This window comes from Ahaetulla prasina, chromosome 3 (assembly GCF_028640845.1).
Source record: "Ahaetulla prasina isolate Xishuangbanna chromosome 3, ASM2864084v1, whole genome shotgun sequence".
Lineage (NCBI taxonomy): Eukaryota > Metazoa > Chordata > Lepidosauria > Squamata > Colubridae > Ahaetulla > Ahaetulla prasina.
In genome coordinates, this window is record NC_080541.1 from 228845855 (window position 1) to 228867793 (window position 21939).

General features: G+C 43.8%; 1 protein-coding gene across 2 annotated transcripts in view; it reads left to right on the forward strand.

Annotated features, from left to right (window-relative positions):
- Positions 1 to 21191, forward strand: part of CCM2L (CCM2 like scaffold protein) — a 32435-nt gene extending 11244 nt beyond the window's left edge. Inside the window, exons 6-10 of one of the 2 annotated variants that reach the window (XM_058174735.1) lie at positions 995 to 1130; positions 1943 to 2006; positions 9168 to 9314; positions 9627 to 9766; positions 14619 to 21191. In XM_058174735.1, coding sequence (XP_058030718.1) covers positions 995 to 1130; positions 1943 to 2006; positions 9168 to 9314; positions 9627 to 9766; positions 14619 to 14908 — 777 coding nt within the window. In that variant the 3' untranslated portion in view covers positions 14909 to 21191. Of the gene's footprint in view, positions 1 to 994; positions 1131 to 1942; positions 2007 to 9167; positions 9315 to 9626; positions 9767 to 14520 lie in introns of both variants that reach the window. The other variant, XM_058174736.1, reaches the window with a different exon arrangement.
- Positions 21192 to 21939: the final 748 nt, after the last annotated feature.

The window sequence follows — 21939 nt, forward strand, 5'->3', positions numbered from 1 at the left end:
ATGGTGAGTGCTAATTCTGCCTTAGGCATTTAAGCCAGCTGAGTGAGTTTTTTTTATTTATTTTTTATTTTACATTTATATCCCGCCCTTCTCCGAAGACTCAGGGCGGCTTACAGTGTGTAAGGCAATAGTCTCATTCTATTTGTATATTTACAAAGTCAACTTATTGCCCCCCCAACAATCTGGGTCCCCATTTTACCTACCTTATAAAGGATGGAAGGCTGAGTCAACCTTGGGCCTGGTGGGACTTGAACCTGCAATAATTGCAGGCTGCTGTGTTTTTAATAACAGGCTATCTTACAGCCTGAGCCAATCACCAGGAGACAGTGAGTTCTAGTCCTGCCTTAGGCAGGAAAGCCAGCTGGGTGACTTTGAGCCATTCCCTCTCTCTCAACCCAACCCACCTTGCAAGATTGTTGTCAGGAAAATAAGAAGAGGAATTTGTGTTGGATATGTTCTGTTAACGGTAATCTGGGTTCACAACCAAGGTTGTGGACTGTTGAGCAGAGTACCCAACGCAGCACAGCCTTAAAGCAATATCATGCCTTTGTACAAACATACATAGTTAGTTTATATATTGCCTGGCCAACTAGTTACGCAAATAACAATTTCCTGACATGTTCACCCACCTTGAATTCTTGGTAGAAAATAATAAAGGCAGGGTAACTCACAGTTGCCTGCATTTCTGGCTTGGGAGGTCTGAGAATTTGAAGTCCCCGCCCCATCTTAAAATTGTTGAGTTCAAGGAACAGCGCTTTAAGGCAGGGGTCTCCAACCTTGGCCACTTTAAGCCTGGAGGACTTCAACTCCCAGAATGCCCCAGCCAGCTTTGCTGGCTGGGGAATTCTAGGAGTTGAAGTCCTCCAGGCTTAAAGTGGCCAAGGTACGAGACCCCTGCTATAAGGTGTCCCCTTGGTTTCCAAACGGGAATAATACATTATAATAAAATAATATATTAAAATAATAACTGTTTCCCTCCCTGCTCGTCGTTCAGGATACCGCCGAGGAGTCGTGCGCTCTTATCTGCCAGGTTTTCCAGATCATTTACGGTGACCAAACCATTGAGTGTGTGGATCGGGCCGGCTACCATTACACATCCACCCCAAAACGCCCTTGGCTGTCCAGCCGGAGTGAGTAGAACTGTCTGGAAACGGCCGCAAATGCGAGCTGGGTTGCCGATGTGCCAAAATGGGATCACACCGCAGCGGTTTGTGTGTACCTGTCTGTTCTGTCCCCCCTCGCCTCCGTCCGAGCGATGGCTTAATTAGCCGGCACTATCAGCTCTGGCAGCAAAATAGCGAGCGTCTGCCAAGTGTCTCTGTTATCTCCCACGACGCCGATGAGTCACCCAGGAACAAACGGTACTTCAGCTCTTAATTAAGCAGTTGATTTGCCTGCTACGAAGAGGCATAGCAGCTCTCGCTGCTTTTATATCCTGTGGGGTGTGGCTCCATGACTCAGCACTTCCTAGGCCTGCTTCTGTTGTTCCCACCTCTCCTGCCTACGAAACCTAGGGTCCAGCCAGGCCTGATTGCCATCAGCTGGGTCTGAAGGCGTGGCCTGGGTGGGAAGAGTCAGGGGACGGAGGCCTTGTTATCTCTTCTACCTGGCCTGCCTCTGGCTCCTGGAGCTGAGCTAGGGAAGCCGGTGCTCCCAAGGTAAGTCCTGATGGCCCTTCCCCCTCACTGTCCAAGTGACTTTCTGGCAGGAGGCCCGGCTCGGGGGGCACAGACACAACAATGGGATCACACCGCTGCGGTTTGTGTGTGTCTGTCAGAACTTTGAAATTGTGTCAAAAATGCCTTTTGTCTTTTGCCGTAACTTTGAACGGTTGCTAAGCGAGGATTACCTGTCCAGGAGACAGATATGGACTGAAGTAGGAAAAATCAAAAATCCTGATCTTTCCCCGCCCAACCTCATCACCTGTGGTCTCCTTTCCCAGGTGAGAGCTGTCGGACCGATGGGACGTACGGTTATGACGCCGACTTCAGCTGCTGCAGTTCCTTGTAAGTCTTTTGACGGCTGACAGCCAGCTGGTACCGTTGCTTTTTCTTCTTCTTTCTTCTTCTTCCTCTTTTTCTTTTTCTTCGCCTCCAAAACTAAATCTCTTGGTGGGGGTTCTGTTAAAGAGAGAAGGGGATTCCCAGCCCAAATATCCCTTTCCAGCCCCACCGTGACCCAGACCACTTGGTGTGGTCAAGTCGCTGCAGCCAACTCAGCCTGGCCAACTCTCCGCGGGACAATTCAGTATTTAAAACAATTTTAAAAATATTTTGATTTTTGTCGTTCGCATTTCATTTTGTCTCTCCTTTGGCATCCAGTCGGAATGGAGTTAGAAGGGACCTTGGTGGTCTTCTAATCCAGGGGTCTCCAACCTTGGCAACTTTAAGCCTGGAGGACTTCAACTCCCAGAATTCCCCAGCCAGCTTTGCTGGGAGTTGAAGTCCTTCAGGCTTAAAGTTGCCAAGGTTGGAGACCCCTATTCTAATCTAACCCCCTATAACCGTGATGGCAAACCTATGGAACACGTGCCACAGATGACATGTGTAGCCATATCAGTGGGCATGTGAGCTCAGCTCTGAGTCCCACCGGAAGTTGGCAAAGAGGCCATTTCTGGCATCCAGAGGACCTCTGGCGAGTGGGAGACCGTTTTTGCCCTCCCCAGACTCCTAGGGAGGCTCTGGAGGCTGGGGACAGCAAATAACGTGGGTTCCAGTCACACCAGAAGTTGGCAAACAGGCCGTTTTCCACTTCCGGAGGACCTCCAGCGGGGGGGGAGGCCGTTTTGCCCCCCCACCTCCCCGACTCCTAGAAACGCCCTGGAGCCAGGTGAGAGAGAAAAACGGACGTACCAGGCCCTTGCGTGCCAGGAGCGGGGGGAGCAGGGGGCTCGTGCATGCGTACACGGGGGCGTGTAGAATTATGGGTGTGGGCATACGCACACGCGACCACCCCCTTCCTCCCATGGCAAAAAAGTTAGCCATCACTGCCCTATAATATGGTTTTACATAAGAGGCTGTCCAGTCTCTTTAAAAACGTCCGGTGATGGAACACCCACACTTTCTGGTGGCCAGCTCTTGTGACTCGTCCTCCCTCCTCTCCTCAGCCGGGCCCCTCTCGTCTCCAACCGGGCCTTTTATCAGACTCCGAGTCTGATAATGAAGATGAACGGCCTGTCATGACTCCAGCCCCCGGCCCTGGCCCCATGCCCGGAGAGGATTCAAGGAGTGAAAGGAGAAGGCCAATAAACCTCACTCATACAGCGTGTGTTCCTTTGGCTCAGCCTTCAGAGCAGGAAGCCAGCCAGGTGCTGGAATCACTCGGCCCTACTCCCTCTGACCCCTCCCTTTCCCAGAAGCTGACAGCAGATCCAGCTGAAGACAATTGAGAGTGGGTGGACCCTCGCTTCCGGAGATCTGAGAGGTGACGCCAGCAGAAGGAAGGGAGGGGCAGGCCTGGATAAATGCTGAGTCATGGAGCCACACCTCACAGCCTATATAAAGGACCTGCATTTGGCATTCCAATCTTGAGTCAAGCAAAGTCTTATCGAGTTTGCTGATACCGGACCTGTCGTGTCCCACTCCTCCGCTGACGGCCGGGTCAGGGAAATCCGAATCAGGCTTGCCTCTGCAGCTCTGCCCAAAGTCCTAGTAAAGTCCTCAGAGCAGGCAGGAGACCAGTAAGTGACTTCAGCAAGATAAGTTCGACTTTTGCCTGACTCAGAGACTGCCAGAAAGTAGATCCTTTATATAGGCCATGGGGTGTGGCTCCATGACTCAGCACTCATTAAGGCCTGCCCCTCCCTTCCTTCTGTTGCCTCCGCCTCTCCAATCTTCTGATGCGAGGATTACTCCAATCAGCTGTTGTTGGGAGTAAACCCTCCTCAGGCTCACCTGCTGTGGAGGAGGGGGAGGGGTCTAGCTGCTCCATTTGCCTGGGCATGGAGTCAGGGCTGGGGCCGGGAGATTCTCCTTCTTCTGCAGTTTGTGTGGGCATGGAGCCAGGACTTGGGCCGGGAGGCATACATTCCTCAGTGTTCGGGAGCAGGTAAGAAGGCCCCGGCTGCTCTGAGGGCGGGCAAGACACAACAGGACCCTATTGCTGAAGTCACAACTTGGACTCCTGCCTGCCCTGATAAACCTCGAAGGAACTTGGCAAGCTGCAGAGGCTTCGTTGCCAAGTTTGTTACGGACTTCCTTGACTCATTCGTCGGAGTTGGGGGTGGGATACGACATAAGTAGTTCCACTGGTTCATTGTCCTCACTGTTAGGAAATTTCTCCTCAATTCCCGGTTGCTTCTCTCCTTGATTAGTTTCCAACCATAGTTTTTTGTCCTGCCCTCAGGTGCTTTGCAGAATAGGTTGACCCCCTCATTTTCGGGGCAGCCCCTCAAATCCTTTCTTTAATGATTGTATTCCACTATTTTATTATATTTTATTATATTATTGTCAAAATTGGCAATGCTTTATCAAATCCTGTTCCTGTCAAGAGTGGCGTTCCTCAAGGCAGCGTCCTTGGACCAACACTCTTTATACTATACATTAATGATCTTTGTGACCATATCTCAAGTAATTGTGTTCTCTTTGCTGACGATGTCAAACTATTTAACACCACAGACAACACTTCTATCATTCAAAACGACCTTGACCATCTAACCGCTTGGTCTAAAAATTGGCAGCTCCAAATTTCAACCAGCAAATGCTCAGTCTTACATATAGGAAAAAAGAACCCCTAAGTACATACTAGATGGACATTACCTTACAGATGACCCCCATCCCGTTAAAGACCTTGGAGTTTTCATGTCAAATGATCTAAGTGCCAAAGCCCACTGCAACTACATAGCAAAAAAAGCTCTAAGAGTTGTAAACCTAATTTTGCGTAGCTTCTTTTCCAAAAACACCACACTACTAACCAGAGCATATAAAACATTTGCTAGACCAATTCTAGAATACAGCTCACCTGTTTGGAACCCTCACCACATCTCTGACATCAATACAATTGAACGTGTCCAGAAATATTTTACAAGAAGAGTTCTCCATTCCTCTGAAAACAATAAAATACCTTATCCCACCAGACTTGAAATCCTAGGCTTAGAAAACTTGGAACTCCGTCGCCTTCGACAAGACCTAAGTTTAACTCATAGAATCATCTATTGTAATGTCCTTCCTGTTAAAGACTATTTCAGCTTTAATTGCAATAATACTAGAGCAACCAATAGATTTAAACTTAATGTCAACCGCTTTAATCTAGATTGCAGAAAATATGACTTCCGTAACAGAATCATCAGTGCTTGGAACACACTGCCTGACTCTGTGGTCTCTTCCCATAATCCCAAAAGCTTCAACCAAAAACTTTCTATTGACCTCACCCCATTCCTAAGAGGACCATAAGGGGCGTGCATAAGCGCACAAACGTGCCTACCGTTCCTGTCCTATTGTTTTTCTTTTCTTCTTCCTATATATGTTTACATGGTTATATACTATATAATCTTTTTGTATGATGTTGTGACAAAAATAAATAAATAAATAAATAAATTTCTTCGATATTGTAAATCTTGTCCTGCGGCGATTTGTCCCATGGCGAATTGGCTGTGATGAGATGTCTTGCAGTGAGTTCTTCTATACACACACACACACACACACACACCCCATTGTCTGAGCAGCAGGTTTTGTCCTTCCGTCCACCCTGCCTCTGGCTGGCATCTGGGAACGACGGGAACCGTCAGTCCATCACCACTAGAGGGCACCAGATCCTGAGAAACCGTTTTAGCCCCGCCTCCTCTGAACAACTTCTATTTTATTTCCTATTTTATTATATTGTTTTATTTTATTAATTTTTGATTAGAGGTCGTCCTCAACCTGCGACCACAATTCAGCCCAACATTTCTGTTGCTAAGCGAGACGGTGAAGGCCTGCCCCTCCCTTCCTTCTGTTGCCTCCGCCTCTCCAATCTTCTGATGCGAGGATTACTCCAATCAGCTGTTGGTAATAAACCCTCCTCAGGCTCACCTGCTGTGGAGGAGGGGGAGGGGTCTAGCTGCTCCATTTGCCTGGGCATGGAGTCAGGGCTGGGGCCGGAGATTCTCTTCTTCCTTCTTCTGCAGTTTGTGTGGGCATGGAGCCAGGACTTGGGCTGGGAGGCATACATTCCTCAGTGTTCGGGAGCAGGTAAGAAGGCCCCGGCTGCTCTGAGGGCGGGCAAGACACAACAGGACCCTATTGCTGAAGTCACAACTTGGACTCCTGCCTGCCCTGATAAACCTCGAAGGAACTTGGCAAGCTGCAGAGGCTTCGTTGCCAAGTTTGTTACGGACTTCCTTGACTCATTCGTCGGAGTTGGGGGTGGGATACGACATAAGTAGTTCCACTGGTTCATTGTCCTCACTGTTAGGAAATTTCTCCTCAATTCCCGGTTGCTTCTCTCCTTGATTAGTTTCCAACCATAGTTTTTTGTCCTGCCCTCAGGTGCTTTGCAGAATAGGTTGACCCCCTCATCTTCGGGGCAGCCCCTCAAATCCTTTCTTTAATGATTGTATTCCACTATTTTATTATATTTTATTATATTATTGTCCAATGCTTTATCAAATCCTGTTCCTGTCAAGAGTCGCGTTCCACAAGGCAGCGTCCTTGGACCAACACTCTTTATACTATACATTAATGATCTTTGTGACCATATCTCAAGTAATTGTGTTCTCTTTGCTGACGATGTCAAACTATTTAACACCACAGACAACACTTCTATCATTCAAAACGACCTTGACCATCTAACCGCTTGGTCTAAAATTGGCAGCTCCAAATTTCAACCAGCAAATGCTCAGTCTTACATATAGGAAAAAGAACCCAAAACTAAGTACATACTAGATGGACATTACCTTACAGATGACCCCCATCCGTTAAAGACCTTGGAGTTTTCATGTCAAATGATCTAAGTGCCAAAGCCCACTGCAACTACATAGCAAAAAGCTCTAAGAGTTGTAAACCTAATTTTGTAGCTTCTTTTCCAAAAACACCACACTACTAACCAGAGCATATAAAACATTTGCTAGACCAATTCTAGAATACAGCTCACCTGTTTGGAACCCTCACCACATCTCTGACATCAATACAATTGAACGTGTCCAGAAATATTTTACAAGAAGAGTTCTCCAGTCCTCTGAAAACAACAAAATACCTTATCCCACCAGATTTGAAATCCTGGGTTTAGAAGACTTGGAACTCCGTCGCCTTCGACAAGACCTAAGTTTAACTCATAGAATCATCTATTGTAATGTCCTTCCTGTCAAAGACTACTTCAGGTTTAATTGCAATAATACTAGAGCAACTAATAGATTTAAACTTAATGTCAACCACTTTAATCTAGATTGCAGAAAATATGACTTCTGTAACAGAATCATCAGTGCTTGGAATACTTTACCTGACTCTGTGGTCTCTTCCCATAATCCTAAAAGCTTTAACCAAAAAGTTTCTACTATTGACCTCACCCCATTCCTAAAAGGACTATAAGGCGTGCATAAGCACAAACGTGCTTCCTGTCCTATTGTTTTTCTTTTCTTCTTCCTATATATGTTTACATGGTTATATACTATATAATCTTTTTGTATGATGTTGTGACAAAAATAAATAAATAAATAAATAAATTTCTTCGATATTGTAAATCTTGTCCTGCGGCGATTTGTCCCATGGCGAATTGGCTGTGATGAGATGTCTTGCAGTGAGTTCTTCTACACACACACACACACACACACACACACACACACACACACACCATTGTCTGAGCAGCAGGTTTTGTCCTTCCGTCCACCCTGCCTCTGGCTGGCATCTGGGAACGACGGGAACCGTTAGTCCATCACCACTAGAGGGCACCAGATCCTGGGAAACCGTTTTAGCCCCGCCTCCTCTGAACAACTTCTATTTTATTTCCTATTTTATTATATTGTTTTATTTTATTAATTTTTGATTAGAGGTCGTCCTCAACCTGCGACCACAATTCAGCCCAACATTTCTGTTGCTAAGCGAGACGGTGAAGGGGTTTTTTTTTTGCCCCATTTTACATCCTTCCTTGCCACCACAATTAAGTGAATTGCTGGGTTCAATTAGGAACACGGTCGTTAAGTGAATCCAGTTTCTCTGTTGGCTTGGCTTGAAAAAAGGTTGCAAAAGGGGATCACGTGATCCTGGGACATTGCAACCGTGCTAAATAGGATTCAGTTGCCAAGTGCCCAAATTTTGATCATGTGACCCTAGGGATCCCGCACTGGGTCATAAGTGTGAAAAACGGTTGTAAGTCATTTTTTTCAGTGCCGTTGTAACTCTGAACGGTCAGTAAATGAATTGTTGTAAGTTGAGAACTACCATATCTTATTTTATTAATTTATTTACTATTTTATTAATTAATTAATTATTTTATTTTACCATATGTATTACTATCGTATCTATCATATCATATTATGGTATATTATGATATGATACGATATGATATTTATATGCCTCACATCTCACCCATACGGTGACTTTCATCTCTCACAGCTGTCTTTCTTTCTTTCCCTTTCTTCCTTCCTTCCTTCCTTCTTTTCTTCCTTCCTTCCTTCCTTCCTTCCTTTCTTTCTTTCTTTCTTCCTTCCTTCCTTCCCTTCTTTCTGTCTTTCTTTCTTTTCCTTCCTTCCTTCCTTCCTTCCTTCCTTCCTTCCTTCCTTCCTTTCTTTCTTTCTTTCTTTCTTTCTTTCTTCCTTCCTTCCTTTTTTCTGTCTTTCTTTCTTTCTTTCTTTCTTTTATTTATTTATTTATTTCGATTTTATACTTCTTCTAAGGATTGTGTTCAAAATACTATTCATTAAAAGAAATTAAAAAAACATATTATAATGTGGCCGAAATATTAAAACAATTTAAAATCTTAAAATATAAATAACCCCAACAATTTCCCTTCCTTCCTTCCTTCCTTCCTTCTTTCTGACTTTTCTTCTCTTTCTTCTTCCTCTTCCTTCCTTCTCTTCCTTCCTTCCTCTTCTTTTCTGACTTTTCTTTTTCTGTCTTCTTCTTCCTTCCTTCCTTCCTTCCTTCCTTCCTTCCTTCTTTCTGACTTTTTCTTTCTTCCTTCCTTCTTTCCTTCTTTCTTTCTTTCTTCTTTCTTTCTTTCTCTTCCTTCCTTCCTTCCTTCCTTCCTTCTCGCAGCGATGGCTCCCACGAGACCTTTGAGGCGTACTGCAGTGGCTCTTCCTCCCCTCTGCTTCACCAGTCGCATCACAGCCTGGCCACGGCCTGCAGTGGGAGCGACCAAAGCAACAGCAGCTTGGAGCAACTGCAGGACTACATGATGACGGAAAGTTGGGGTTCAGCTTGTGGGGGGCACCTGGGGGGGGCTGTGGGGAGCCTCGTGAGCTCATTTCCTGATCTTTCTTATGATTTATGCTGGCTGGGGGATTCTGGGAGTTGAAGTCCACACATCTTAAAGTGGCCATGTTTGGAGACCTACTACCTGGGGAATTCTGGGAGCTGAAGTCCACAAAGTTGCTTTAAGTTTGGAGACCCCTGCTGTAAAGCCACCGAAGATACAAGGAAGAGGTGGGAGAAGGCCGAGGGGGTCCGGTAGAGCTTTCCCTCCCTATAACAATCCTCTTGTTTTGCCCCACAGTTACGAAGCAAGTTGACCCCTCAGGAGATCCAAGGATTCGCCCTCTTGCTCCGTGAATACCGGACGGGCTTGGCGGTGGAGAGATACTGCACGGGACTCCTCAATCTCTACGGGGAAAAGCGGAAATTTCTCCTTTTGGGTAAATGCATCCATCTCTGGAAGAGGGAAAATAATTTGATTTGCAGGAGATTCAAGATGGCGACCGCATGCAATCGAAGCCCCACCTGGGTGGGGTTTTGGTCACGTGATGGGTGCCATTTTGACTTTTTTGACCCCCCCCTTTCCCTCAGGGCTCTAATTCCCTCTTGTCTTGCTCCTGATTTCATCCGGAGGGCTGTGAAATCTGGTCGTCTGCATTTAAAACTTTGCTAATCACGCTGGCAAGTTTAGAAATTTGGAAATCGTGACTGCAAAGGGTTAAATAAAAGAAGCAGAATGATGTTTTTAATCATCATCATAAGTCAGGGCAATATCTCTGCCAGCAGAATTGTGTCAACTGAAACAATGTCCATTTCAAATAACACCAATTTAAACTATGTCAGTTCAAATAATACCAGAATAGAATAGAATAGAATAGAATTTTTTTATTGGCCAAGTGTGATTGGACACACAAGGAATTTGTCTTGGTGCATATGCTCTCAGTGTACATAAAAGAAAAGATACCTTCATCAAGAATCATAAGGTACAACACTTAATGATAGTCAAAGAATATAGAATAGAATAGAATAGAATAGAATAGAATAGAATAGAATAGAATAGAATAGAATAGAATAGAATAGAATAGAATAGAATTTTATTGGCCAAGTGTGATTGGACACACAAGGAATTTGTCTTGGTGCATAGGCTCTCAGTGTACATAAAAGAAAAGATACCTTCATCAAGAATCATAAGGTACAACACTTAATGATAGTCAAAGAATATAGAATAGAATAGAATAGAATAGAATGGAATGGAATGGAATGGAATGGAATGGAATGGAATGGAATGGAATGGAATGGAATAGAATAGAATAGAATAGAATAGAATTTTTTTATTGGCCAAGTGTGATTGTACACACAAGGAATTTGTCTTTGGTGCCTATGCTCTCAGTGTACATAAAAGAAAAGGTACCTTCATCAAGAATCATAAGGTACAACACTTAATGATAGTCAAAGAAAATAGAATAGAATAGAATAGAATAGAATAGAATTTTTTTATTGGCCAAGTGTGATTGGACACACAAGGAATTTGTCTTTGGTGCCTATGCTCTCAGTGTACATAAAAGAAAAGATACCTTCATCAAGAATCATAAGGTACAACACTTAATGATAGTCAAAGAATATAGAATAGAATAGAATAGAATAGAATAGAATAGAATAGAATAGAATAGAATAGAATAGAATAGAATAGAATAGAAATTTTTATTGGCCAAGTGTGATTGGACACACAAGGAATTTGTCTTGGTGCATCTGCTCTCAGTGTACATAAAAGAAAAGATACCTTCATCAAGTATCATAACGTACAACACTTAATGATAGTCATAGAATAGAATAGAATAGAATAGAATAGAATAGAATAGAATAGAATAGAATAGAATAGAATAGAATAGAATAGAATAGAATAGAATTTTATTGGCCAAGTGTGATTGGACACACAAGGAATTTGTCTTGGTGCCTATGCTCTCAGTGTACATAAAAGAAAAGATACCTTCATCAAGAATCATAAGGTACAACACTTAATGATAGTCAAAGAATATAGAATAGAATAGAATAGAATAGAATAGAATAGAATGGAATGAATGGAATGGAATGGAAGAATAGAATAGAATAGAATAGAATAGAATAGAATAGAATAGAATTCTTTATTGGCCAAGTGTGATTGGACACACAAGGAATTTGTCTTTGGTGCCTATGCTCTCAGTGTACATAAAAGAAAAGGTACCTTCATCAAGAATCATAAGGTACAACACTTAATGATAGTCAAAGAATATAGAATAGAATAGAATAGAATAGAATAGAATTTTTTATTGGCCAAGTGTGATTGGACACACAAGGAATTTGTCTTGGTGCCTATGCTCTCAGTGTACATAAAAGAAAAGATACCTTCATCAAGAATCATAAGGTACAACACTTAATGATAGTCAAAGAATATAGAATAGAATAGAATAGAATAGAATAGAATAGAATAGAATAGAATAGAATAGAATAGAATAGAATAGAATAGAATTTTAATTGGCCAAGTGTGATTGGACACACAAGGAATTTGTCTTGGTGCATATGCTCTCAATGTACATAAAAGAAAAGATACCTTCATCAAGAATCATAAGGGACGACACTTAATGATAGTCAAAGAATATACAATAGAATAGAATAGAATAGAATAGAATAGAATAGAATAGAATAGAATAGAATAGAATAGAATAGAATAGAATTCTTTATTGGCCAAGTGTGATTGGACACACAAGGAATTTGTCTTGGTGCATAAGATCTCAGTGTACATAAAAGAAAAGATACCTTCATCAAGAATCATAAGGTACAACACTTAATGATAGTCAAAGAATATAGAATAGAATAGAATAGAATAGAATAGAATAGAATAGAATAGAATAGAATAGAATAGAATAGAATAGAATAGAATAGAATTTTTTGTTGGCCAAGTGTGATTGGACACACAAGGAATTTGTCTTGGTGCATATGCTCTCAGTGTACATAAAAGAAAAGATACCTTCATCAAGGTTCAACATTTACAACACAATTGATGGTCAATATATCAATATAAATCATAAGGATTGCCAGCAACAAAAATTGCCAGTTCGAATACAGGTAGTCCTCAAGTTACGACCACAATTGAGCCCAGCGTTTCTGTCTCTAAGCGAGAAATTGGTTAGGTAAGTTTTGCCCCATTTTTCTTGCCTCGATAAGTGAATAACCCGGTTGTTAAGTGAATCTGGCTTCCCCTTTGACTTCGCTTGTCAGAAGGTTGCAAAAGGGGATCACATGACACACACCCCGGCACACGGCGCGCGTCGTAAATCTGAGTCAGTCACTAAATGAACTGTTATAAGTGGAGGACTACCTTTAATATCAATTCGAATAAATGCCCATTCCAATAATGTCAATTGTGCCAATTCGAATAATGTGGATTTCAAACGATGCCAATTCAAATATTGGAAATTCTTTTGTTTTCATCCAATTTAAGTTTGTGCGAATGTTTGGGGTTGTGGAGCTGTGTCACTCCAACCTCTTTCTTTTAGTTTTTTAAAGCTTTTTCAAGGAGGAAACCAGAAAATGGAAGATTTTGCTAACCTTTTAAACTAGGGGTCTCCAACCTTGGCATCTTTAAGCCTGGTGGACTTCAACTCCCAGAATTCATCAGCCAGCAAAGCTGCCTGTTTTAGAGGCATTGTATAATTCACTCTCTCTGATAACCGCATCCATTTATTTATTTATTTATTTATTTATTTATTTATTTATTTGGGCTGAAGTTTTCTCAGTTGGAAAAAAAAAATTCTTAGCAGGATTTCACAACTGCTGTGAGTCTTGGTTTACTGTCGGTTTAAATGGCCTTTAGAGAATTCACTTTTTTGCTGTAAACCGCTGGATTTACGCTGAGAAATTTAAAAAAGGATCTTTCCTTCCGTCATTCCGTGGGATTTAAAAATCTCTCCGTTTATCTAATCTTTAATTTAATCTTTCCGTGGGATTTAAAAATGCGGCTTGCACAAAAGAATGCATCGCTTTTGACACATCCATTAGTTAAAGGTGGTTTGCTTTCCATTTTAGTCTCAATCTTTTGGTTATTCAAAAAAAACAACACATTAATGTATTTAAGCAAATGTTTTCCTGGGTAGAATGTAGGGTTTGAAGGGAGTTTTCGTCCTTTAAGATAACAAAGGGTTGATTATGCACCTCTTTATTTTTTTTGCTAGTGAGGAATTTGAGGCTTCTGATATTTTCGAAGCAAATGTACTTTTATTACTTAAGTAAACATGATAAAAATTAAGAGGCCCAGATTGGCTGAGGGTACTGTTACTCAATCTTGGCTGCCAAGATGTGCCACCAAGAGGAGGAGGAGGAGGAAGAGGAGGAGAAGGGAGGCAGAGGAGAGGGGAGGAAGAGGAAGAGGGGAGGAAGAGGAAGAGGAGAAGAAAGGAAGAGGGGAGGGGAAGAAGAGGAAGAGGAGGAAGAGGAGGAGAAGGGAAGAAGAGGAAGAGGAGAAGAGAGGAAAAGGAGAGGGGAAGAAGAGGAGGAGGAGGAGGAAGAGGAGGAGAAGGGAAGAAGAGGAAGAGGAGAAGGGAGGAAGAGGACAGGGGAGGAAAGGGGAGGGGAGGAAGAGGAAGAGGAAGAGGAGAAGAAAGGAAGAAGAGAGGGGAAGAAGAGGAGGAGGAAGAGGAGGAGAAGGGAGGAAGAGGAGAGGGGAGGGAGGAAGAGGAGGAGGAGGAGAAGGAAGAGGAGGAGGAGAGGGAGGAAGGGGAGGGAGGAAGAGGAAGAGAGGAGAAGAAAGGAGAAGAGGAAGAAGAGGAGGAGGAAGAGGAGGAGAAGGAGGAAGAGGAGAGGGGAGGGAGGAGGAAGGGGAGGAGGAAGAGGAAGAGGAAGAGGGGAGAGGAGAGGGGAGGAAAGGGGAGGAACAGGAAGAAGAAGAGGAGAAGAAAGGGAGAGGGGAAGAAGAGGAAGAGGAAGAGGAGAAGAAAGGAAGAAGAGAGGGGAAGAAGAGGAGGAGGAAGAGGAGGAGAAGGGAGGAAGAGGAGAGGGGAGGAAAGGGGGAGGGGAGGAAGAGGAAGAAAAGGAAGGAAGGAAGACGAGAGGGGAAGAAGAGGAGGAGGAAGGACTCTGATATTCTTATGTAGTTGGGGAATGCCACCTCCTTCTTCTCCTCCTCCTCCTCCTCCTCTCTGCAAATCCCCCTCTTTTCTAGCCCTGATGACGTTGCCTAGAAGGGTGGCAAAACGTCTGCAGGAAAACCCGGCCCATTCCCAGAGAGCACCAAGAGCCCCCTTTATCCTCTCTCTGCAGGGATGCGGCCCTTCATCCCTGACCAGGACATCGGCTACTTTGAGGGCTTCCTCGAGAGCATCGGCATCCGGGAAGGGGGCATTCTGACCGACAGCTTTGGCCGCATCAAGAAGAGCATGAGCAGCACATCGGCTTCGGCCGTCAGGAGCTACGACACCTGGTCCCTGCATTCCGAGTCGGAGTCCTTCAATCGACGGATCGCCAACATCACCCACGACATCGAAGCCCTGGCGGGGGACGAGGAAGAGGAGGAGGCTGACCATGGGAGCGATGAAGACAATTATCTCTAAAGGGGCGAATTGATTGGCCAAGAGGGAAGCGAGCCCCCTCCCCTTGGATTAGTGGCATCCAATGGCCAACCAGGCTTTAAGAGACGAGTGGACTTCCACTCCCAGAATTCCCCAGCCGGCATGCTTTAAGATGGGGGTGGGTGGGGACTGCAACTCCCAGAATTCCCCAGCCAGCATGCTTTAATAATAATAATAATAATAATACTAACAGAGTTGGAAGGGAACTTGGAGGTCTTCTAGTCCAACCCCCTGCCCAGGCAGGAAACCCGACACCATTTCAGACAAATGGTTATCCAACATTTTCTTAAAAATTTCCAGTGTTGGAGCATTTACAACTTCTGGTGACGTTGTTCCACTGATTAATTGTTCTAACTGTCAGGACATTTCTCCTTAGTTCCAGATTGCTTCTCTCCTTGATTAGTTTCCACCCATTGCTTCTTGTTCTACCATCAGGTGCTTTGGAGAATAGCTTCACTCCCTCTTCTTTGGGGCAGCCCCTGAGATATTGGATTGACTGCTATCATGTCTCCCCTAGTCCTTCTTTTCATCAAACTAGACATACCCAGTTCCTGCAACCCTTCTTCATATGTTTTAGCCTCCAGTCCCGTAATCATCTTCGTTGCTCTTCTCTGCACTCTTTCTAGAGTCTCAACATCTTTTTTGCATCGTGGCGACCAAAACTGAATGCAATATTCAAAGTGTGGCCTTACTAAGGCATTATAAAGTGGTATTAACACTTCACGTGATCTTGATTCTATCCCTCTGTTTATGCAGCCCAGAACTGTGTTGGCTTTTTTAACAGCTGCTGCACACTGCTGGCTCATATCTAAATGGTTGTCCACTAGGATTCCAAGATCCCTCTCACAGTTACTACTATTGAGCAAGGTACCATATACACGGTAGCTGTGCATTTTGGTTGCTTTGACTAAATGTAGAACCTGACTTTTTTCACCATTGAATTTCATTTTGTTAGATAGTGCCCAATGTTCAAGTCTGTCAAGATCCTTTTGTAACTTGAGCCTATCTTCTGGAGTGTTGGCTATTCCTGCCAGCTTGGTGTCATCTGCAAATTTGATGAGTTAGAATAGAATAGAATAGAATTTTTTATTGGCCAAGTGTGATTGGACACACAAGGAATTTGTCTTGGTGCATGTGCTCTCAGTGTACATAAAAGAAAAGATACGTTCATCAAGGTTCAACATTTACAACACAAATGATGGTCAATATATCAATATAAATCGTAAGGATTACCAGCAACAAAGTTACAGTCATACAGTCATAAGTGGAAAGAGATTGGTGATGGGAACGATGAGAAGATTAATAGTAGTGCAGATTTAGTAAATAGTTTGACAGTGTTGAGAGAATTATTTGTTTAGCAGAGTGATGGCATTCGGGGGAAAACTGTTCTTGTGTCTAGTTGTTCTGTTGTGCAGTGCTCTATAGCGTCGTTTTGAGGGTAGGAGTTGAAACAGTTTATGTCCAGGATGCGAGGGATCTGCAAATATTTTCACGGCCCTCTTCTTGATTCGTGCAGTATACAGGTCCTCAATGGAAGGCAGGTTGGTAGCAATTATTTTTTCTGCAGTTCTAATTATCCTCTGAAGTCTGTGTTTTTCTTGTTGGGTTGCAGAACCGAACCAGACAGTTATAGAGGTGCAAATGACAGACTCAATAATTCCTCTGTAGAACTGGATCAGCAGCTCCTTGGGCAGTTTGAGCTTACTGAGTTGGCGCAGAAAGAACATTCTTTGTTGTCCTTTTTTAATGATGTTTTTGATGTTAGCTGTCCATTTTAGATCTTGCGATATGATAGAACCTAGAAATTTGAAGGTTTCTACTGTTGATACTGTGTTGTCAAGTATTGTGAGAGGTGGAAGTATGGAAGGGTTTCTCCTAAAGTCTACCACCATTTCTACGGTTTTGAGTGTGTTCAGTTCCAGATTGTTTTGGTTGCACCACAAGGCTAGTCGTTCGACCTCTCGTCTATATGCGGATTCGTCATTGTCTCGAATGAGACCAATCACTGTTGTGTCATCTGCGAACTTCAGTAGCTTAACAGATGGATCATTGGAGATGCAGTCATTGGTATACAGAGAGAAGAGAAGTGGGGAGAGCACACAGCCTTGGGGGGCTCCTGTGCTAATTGTACAGGTATTTGATGTGATCTTGCTTAGCTTCACCTGCTGCTTCCTGTTTGTTAGGAAGCTTGTGATCCACTTACAAGTCTGTTCCCCACCTATCCCCTCGTCCAAGTCATTGATGAAGATGTTGAAGAGTCCTGGGCCTAAAACAGAGCCTTGGGGTACTCCACTGCATACTTCCCTCCATGTGGATGTAGTTCCGTTGAGGACTACAAGTTGAGTGCGGTTGGTCAGCCAGTTACGGATCCATCTGGTGGTGCTGCTGTCTAACCCACATTTTTCTACTTTATCTAGTAGTAGGTTATGGTCTCCTTTTCAAATGCTTTACTGAAGTCCAAGTAAATTATATCGACAGCATTCCTCTGGTCCACTTTAAGATGGGTGGAGTCACAGAATTCTGGGTCCACCCTTCTTAACGCAGCCAAGTTTTTATAGGGATTATTCTCTCATTTTTAATTGCGAAGAGTTTTTATTTCCTTCCGTTGGGCCGCTTCGTTAGGGGATATTTTTTTGTGAGTCTTTGAGCCCCTGCCAAGTGTACACAAGGCCGTGTATGCAGTTGTGTGCAGTTGTCTTTCAAGGGCTGGTCCATTGCATCAGGGAGGCGTTGGCTGAACGCTTGGAAATCTTTCAAATTAAATAAATCCTGCGAAGCCATTGGAGACAAGTCGAAAACCAAGAGACTGAGCGCTTGGCACACCTGTGAAATGGGCTGAGGTCCAAGGATGTTTGTGTGAGACACACACACACACACACACAAACACACACACACACACAATTGCAAAGCTGCCTAGTCGTAGAGATCAGCAGAGAGGCCCCTTAAAACAGGGGTCTCCAATCTTGGCAACTTTAAGCCTGGAGGACTTCAACTCCCAGAATTCCCCAGCCAGCAAAGCTTGAGTCTAGTCCAGGGGTCTCCAACCTTGGCAACTTTAAGCCTGGAGGACTTCAACTCCCAGAATTCCCCAGCCAGCAAAGCTTGAGTCTAGTCCAGGGGTCTCCAACCTTGGCAACTTTAAGCCTGGAGGACTTCAACTCCCAGAATTCCCCAGCCAGCAAAGCTTGAGTCTAGTCCAGGGGTCTCCAATCTTGGCAACTTTAAGCCTGGAGGACTTCAACTCCCAGAATTCCCCAGCCAACTTTGCTGGGGCAGTCGAGGACCACCTGTATAGGGTGCTTGAGCAGGGGGTTGGACTAGAAGACCTCCGAGGTCCCTTTCCACTCTGTCATTCTGTATTCTATTCTAAACCCCAGAAAATGTATACAGGTATATGTATCGAGTTATGACCGCATTTGAGCCCAACATTTATGTTGCTAAGTGAAACGCTTGTTAAGTGAGCTTGTCCTCTTTTACGACCTTCCTTGCTGCGGTTGTTAAGTGAATCACTGCGGTTGTTAAATTAGTAATACGGTTGTTAAGTGAATCCGGCTTCCCCTAAGGACTTTGCTTGTCAGAAAGTCTCAAAAGCGGATCATGTCCCCCTGCAACACTGCAACCGTCGTAAATGTGAATCAATTGTCAAGCATTCGAAGGTAAATCATGTGACTCCCGCCCCGGGGATGCCACAACTGTCATAAGTAGAAAAAACGGTCATAAGTCCCTATTTTCAGTGCCGTTGTAACTTCGAAGGGTCACTAAGTGAATTGTTATAAGTCGAGGACTAGCTGCAAAAACGCACCAGGTTTTTACAGACAGTCCTTAACTTACAGCTCTAAATTTAGCGACTGTTTAAAGTTACAATGACACTAAAAAGTTTGCTTAGCAGCAATCCTCATATTTATAACCGCCGTAGCGTCCCAACAGTCACGTGATCAAATTTTGGGACCCTTAGCAACCGTATTTATGACGGTTGCAGTGTCCTGGGATCACGTGACCCCCCCCCTTTGCAACCTTCCCAGCCATCTTCCACCATGCTAAGTCAAGGGGACAAGCTGGATTCGCTTAACGGCCATGTGATTCATTTAACGACCTCAGGGATCCGCTTAACAACCGTGGCAAAAAAAAAAAAAAAGCACGGTCATAAATTCAAGGGTGACTGTCGCAGCCACTGTCCGCTTCCAAATTGTGGTCGTAAATTCGAGGACTGCCTGCAGCGGCTAAAATGAGCCTCGTGTTCATTGTTCTTTGAAATTTGCATTTCATTTTATTTTCCCCGTTTTTCCTTTTGTGCTTCCGGTGGTTTGGTTTCTAAATTTTGTGTGCCACGCAGGAGCGTCCCAGAGCAAGATGTGGGTAAAGCGAGCAAACTTTTGCATATGGGTCTGGCCGGTGACTTATGGGTACCGTAGTCCACCGCAGGCGAAGGACAGCAGCGTAAGGCGGGAAGCATCTGTCCATCAATGCAACTCCCAATTCAACTTGCAACCGTTCTTTTAGTGACCGTTTCAAGTTACGACGGCACTGAAAAAAATGGGTAATGACCATTAGGGCTTATGACCATTACGGCATTCCCCAGGGTCACGTGATCGAAGTTCAGTCGCTCGGCAACTGATTCACATTTATGACGGTCGCAGTGTTGCCGCGGTCACGCGAACCTTCGGACAAGCAAAGTCCATGGCGGAAGCCGGGTTCGTTTAACGACGGCATGATTCACTGAACAGCGGCAGTGATTCGCTTAACAACTATGGCAAGAAAGGTCATAAAATGGGGCAAGAGTCATATAACAACCGCCTTGCTTGGCAAGGGGGATTTTGGCCTCAGTTGTGTTCATAAGTCGAGGACTCCCTGTATTGCATGAAATAGAAGTCCCCTGCAGGTGAAGGAGCCCCCTTTCAATCAATTCAACCTTCAAGGCAGGTAGTCCTCGACTTACGGCCATTCATTTAGTGACCGTTCGAAGTTATGACAGCACTGAAAAAAGTAACTTACGACCGTTTTTCACACTTACGACCGTTGCAGCATCCCCTTGGTCACCTGATCGAAATTCAGACGGCTGGCAACTGGTTCATATTTATGACGGCCACAATGTCTGGGAGGGTCACGTGATCAACTTTTGTGGCCCTCTGACAAGCAAAGTCAACAGGGAAGCCAGATTCATTTAACAGCCGTGTGACTCGCCTAACGTCTGCAGTGATTCACTGAACTACTGTGGCAAGAAAGATCGTAAAATGGGGAAAAACACGCTTAACGAATGTTTCACTTAGCAACCTACGTTTTGGGCTCAATTGTGGTCGTAAGTCGAAGACTACCTGTATAGGGTCTCCTGCTCGAGCAAGGGGTTGGACTAGTGGACCTCTGAGGTCCCTTTCCATTCTTGTTATTGGGTATTCTAGTCTAAACCCCACTCTTGAGAAAATGTATACGAGTAATCCTCGAGTTACGACCACAATTGAGCCCAAGATTTATGTTGCTAAGTGAAATGTTTGTCCTGTTTTACGACCTTTCTTGCCCCTTTGTGAAGTGAATTTCTGCAGTTGTTAATTTAGTAACACAGTTGTTAAGTGAAATCTGGCTTCCCCCATGGAGGTCACAAAGGGGGGATCTCGTGATCATCCTGTGGCAAGAAAGGTCGTAAAATGGGGCAAAAGCTCACTTAACTGCCTCGCTTAGCAACAGAAATTTAGGGCTTGATGGTGGTTGTAAGTCGAGGACGGTTGTAAGTCCCACGGTCACAAAACATGTCGTCTAGATTCTTTTCAACCCTTAAGAATGGTTCAAAGCTACAACGGTGCCGGAAAAAGCAACTTATGTCCCGGCCTTGTAATTGCAACCGTGGAACCGCTCCTGCAACTGCATCGTTGTGATCTGGGCACTTGGCTCGCATTTATGACAGTCACCACCATCTGCGGTCGTACAAGCTTTGATTTTCCCAGTTGGCTTCTGCCAAGCAAAGTCCATGGGGGGGAGTTGGACCTGCTTAATGACTCTGTGACTGGCTTAACAACTGCAATAAAGGTGGGGTTACAGTGGGAACCAGTTGTGCGATGACTCGTTTAACGACCGACTCGCTCAGTGAACAAAATTCTGGTTCCAGGTGAGACAATCTGTCCGTGTGACGTTGGTTATATGGAAGGAGAGGGACCAAGGACTATAATCTCCTTGATTCCTACTGCTATGTTAAAGGAGAATATTATAAGGGTATATATTATATTATATTATATTATATTATATTATATTGTATTGTATTGTATTGTATTGTATTGTATTGTATTGTATTGCATTGTATTGTACTATATTATATTATATTATATTATATTATATTATATTATATTATATTATATTATATTATATTATATTATATTATATTATATTATATTATATTATATTATATTATATTATATTATATTATATTATATTATATTATATTATATTATATTAAGATGAAGATAAAAGTGATACTACCGCTTTATAAAGCCTTAGTAAGACTACATTTGGAACATTGCATCCAGTTTTGGTTACCACATTACAAAAAAAAAAAAATGTTGAGACTTTGGAAAAAGTACGGAGAAGATATGAGAGGCCTGGAGACAAAAACATATGAAGAACAGTTGCAGGATTTGGGTTTGGCCAGTCTGGAGAAGCGAAGGAGTAGAGGTGACATGATAGCAGTATTTCAGTATTTGAGAGGCTGCCCCAAGGAAGAGGGGGTCAAGCTATTCTCCAAAGCCCCTGAAGGCAGGACAAGAAGCAACGGATGGAAATCAATCAAGGAGAGAAACAACCTGGAATTAAGGAGAAATTTCCTGACAGTAAGGACAATTAACCAAGCGGAAGGACTTGGCACCAGAAGTTGCAGGTGCTTCATCAGCAGGGGAGGTTTTTAAGAAAAGACTGGACAGCCATTTATCTGGGATGGTGTAAGGTCTCCTGCTTGAGCAGGGGGTTGGACTAGAAGACCTCCAAGGTCCCTTCTGACTCTGTTATTCTGTTAAGGACGAAGGCTGACATGT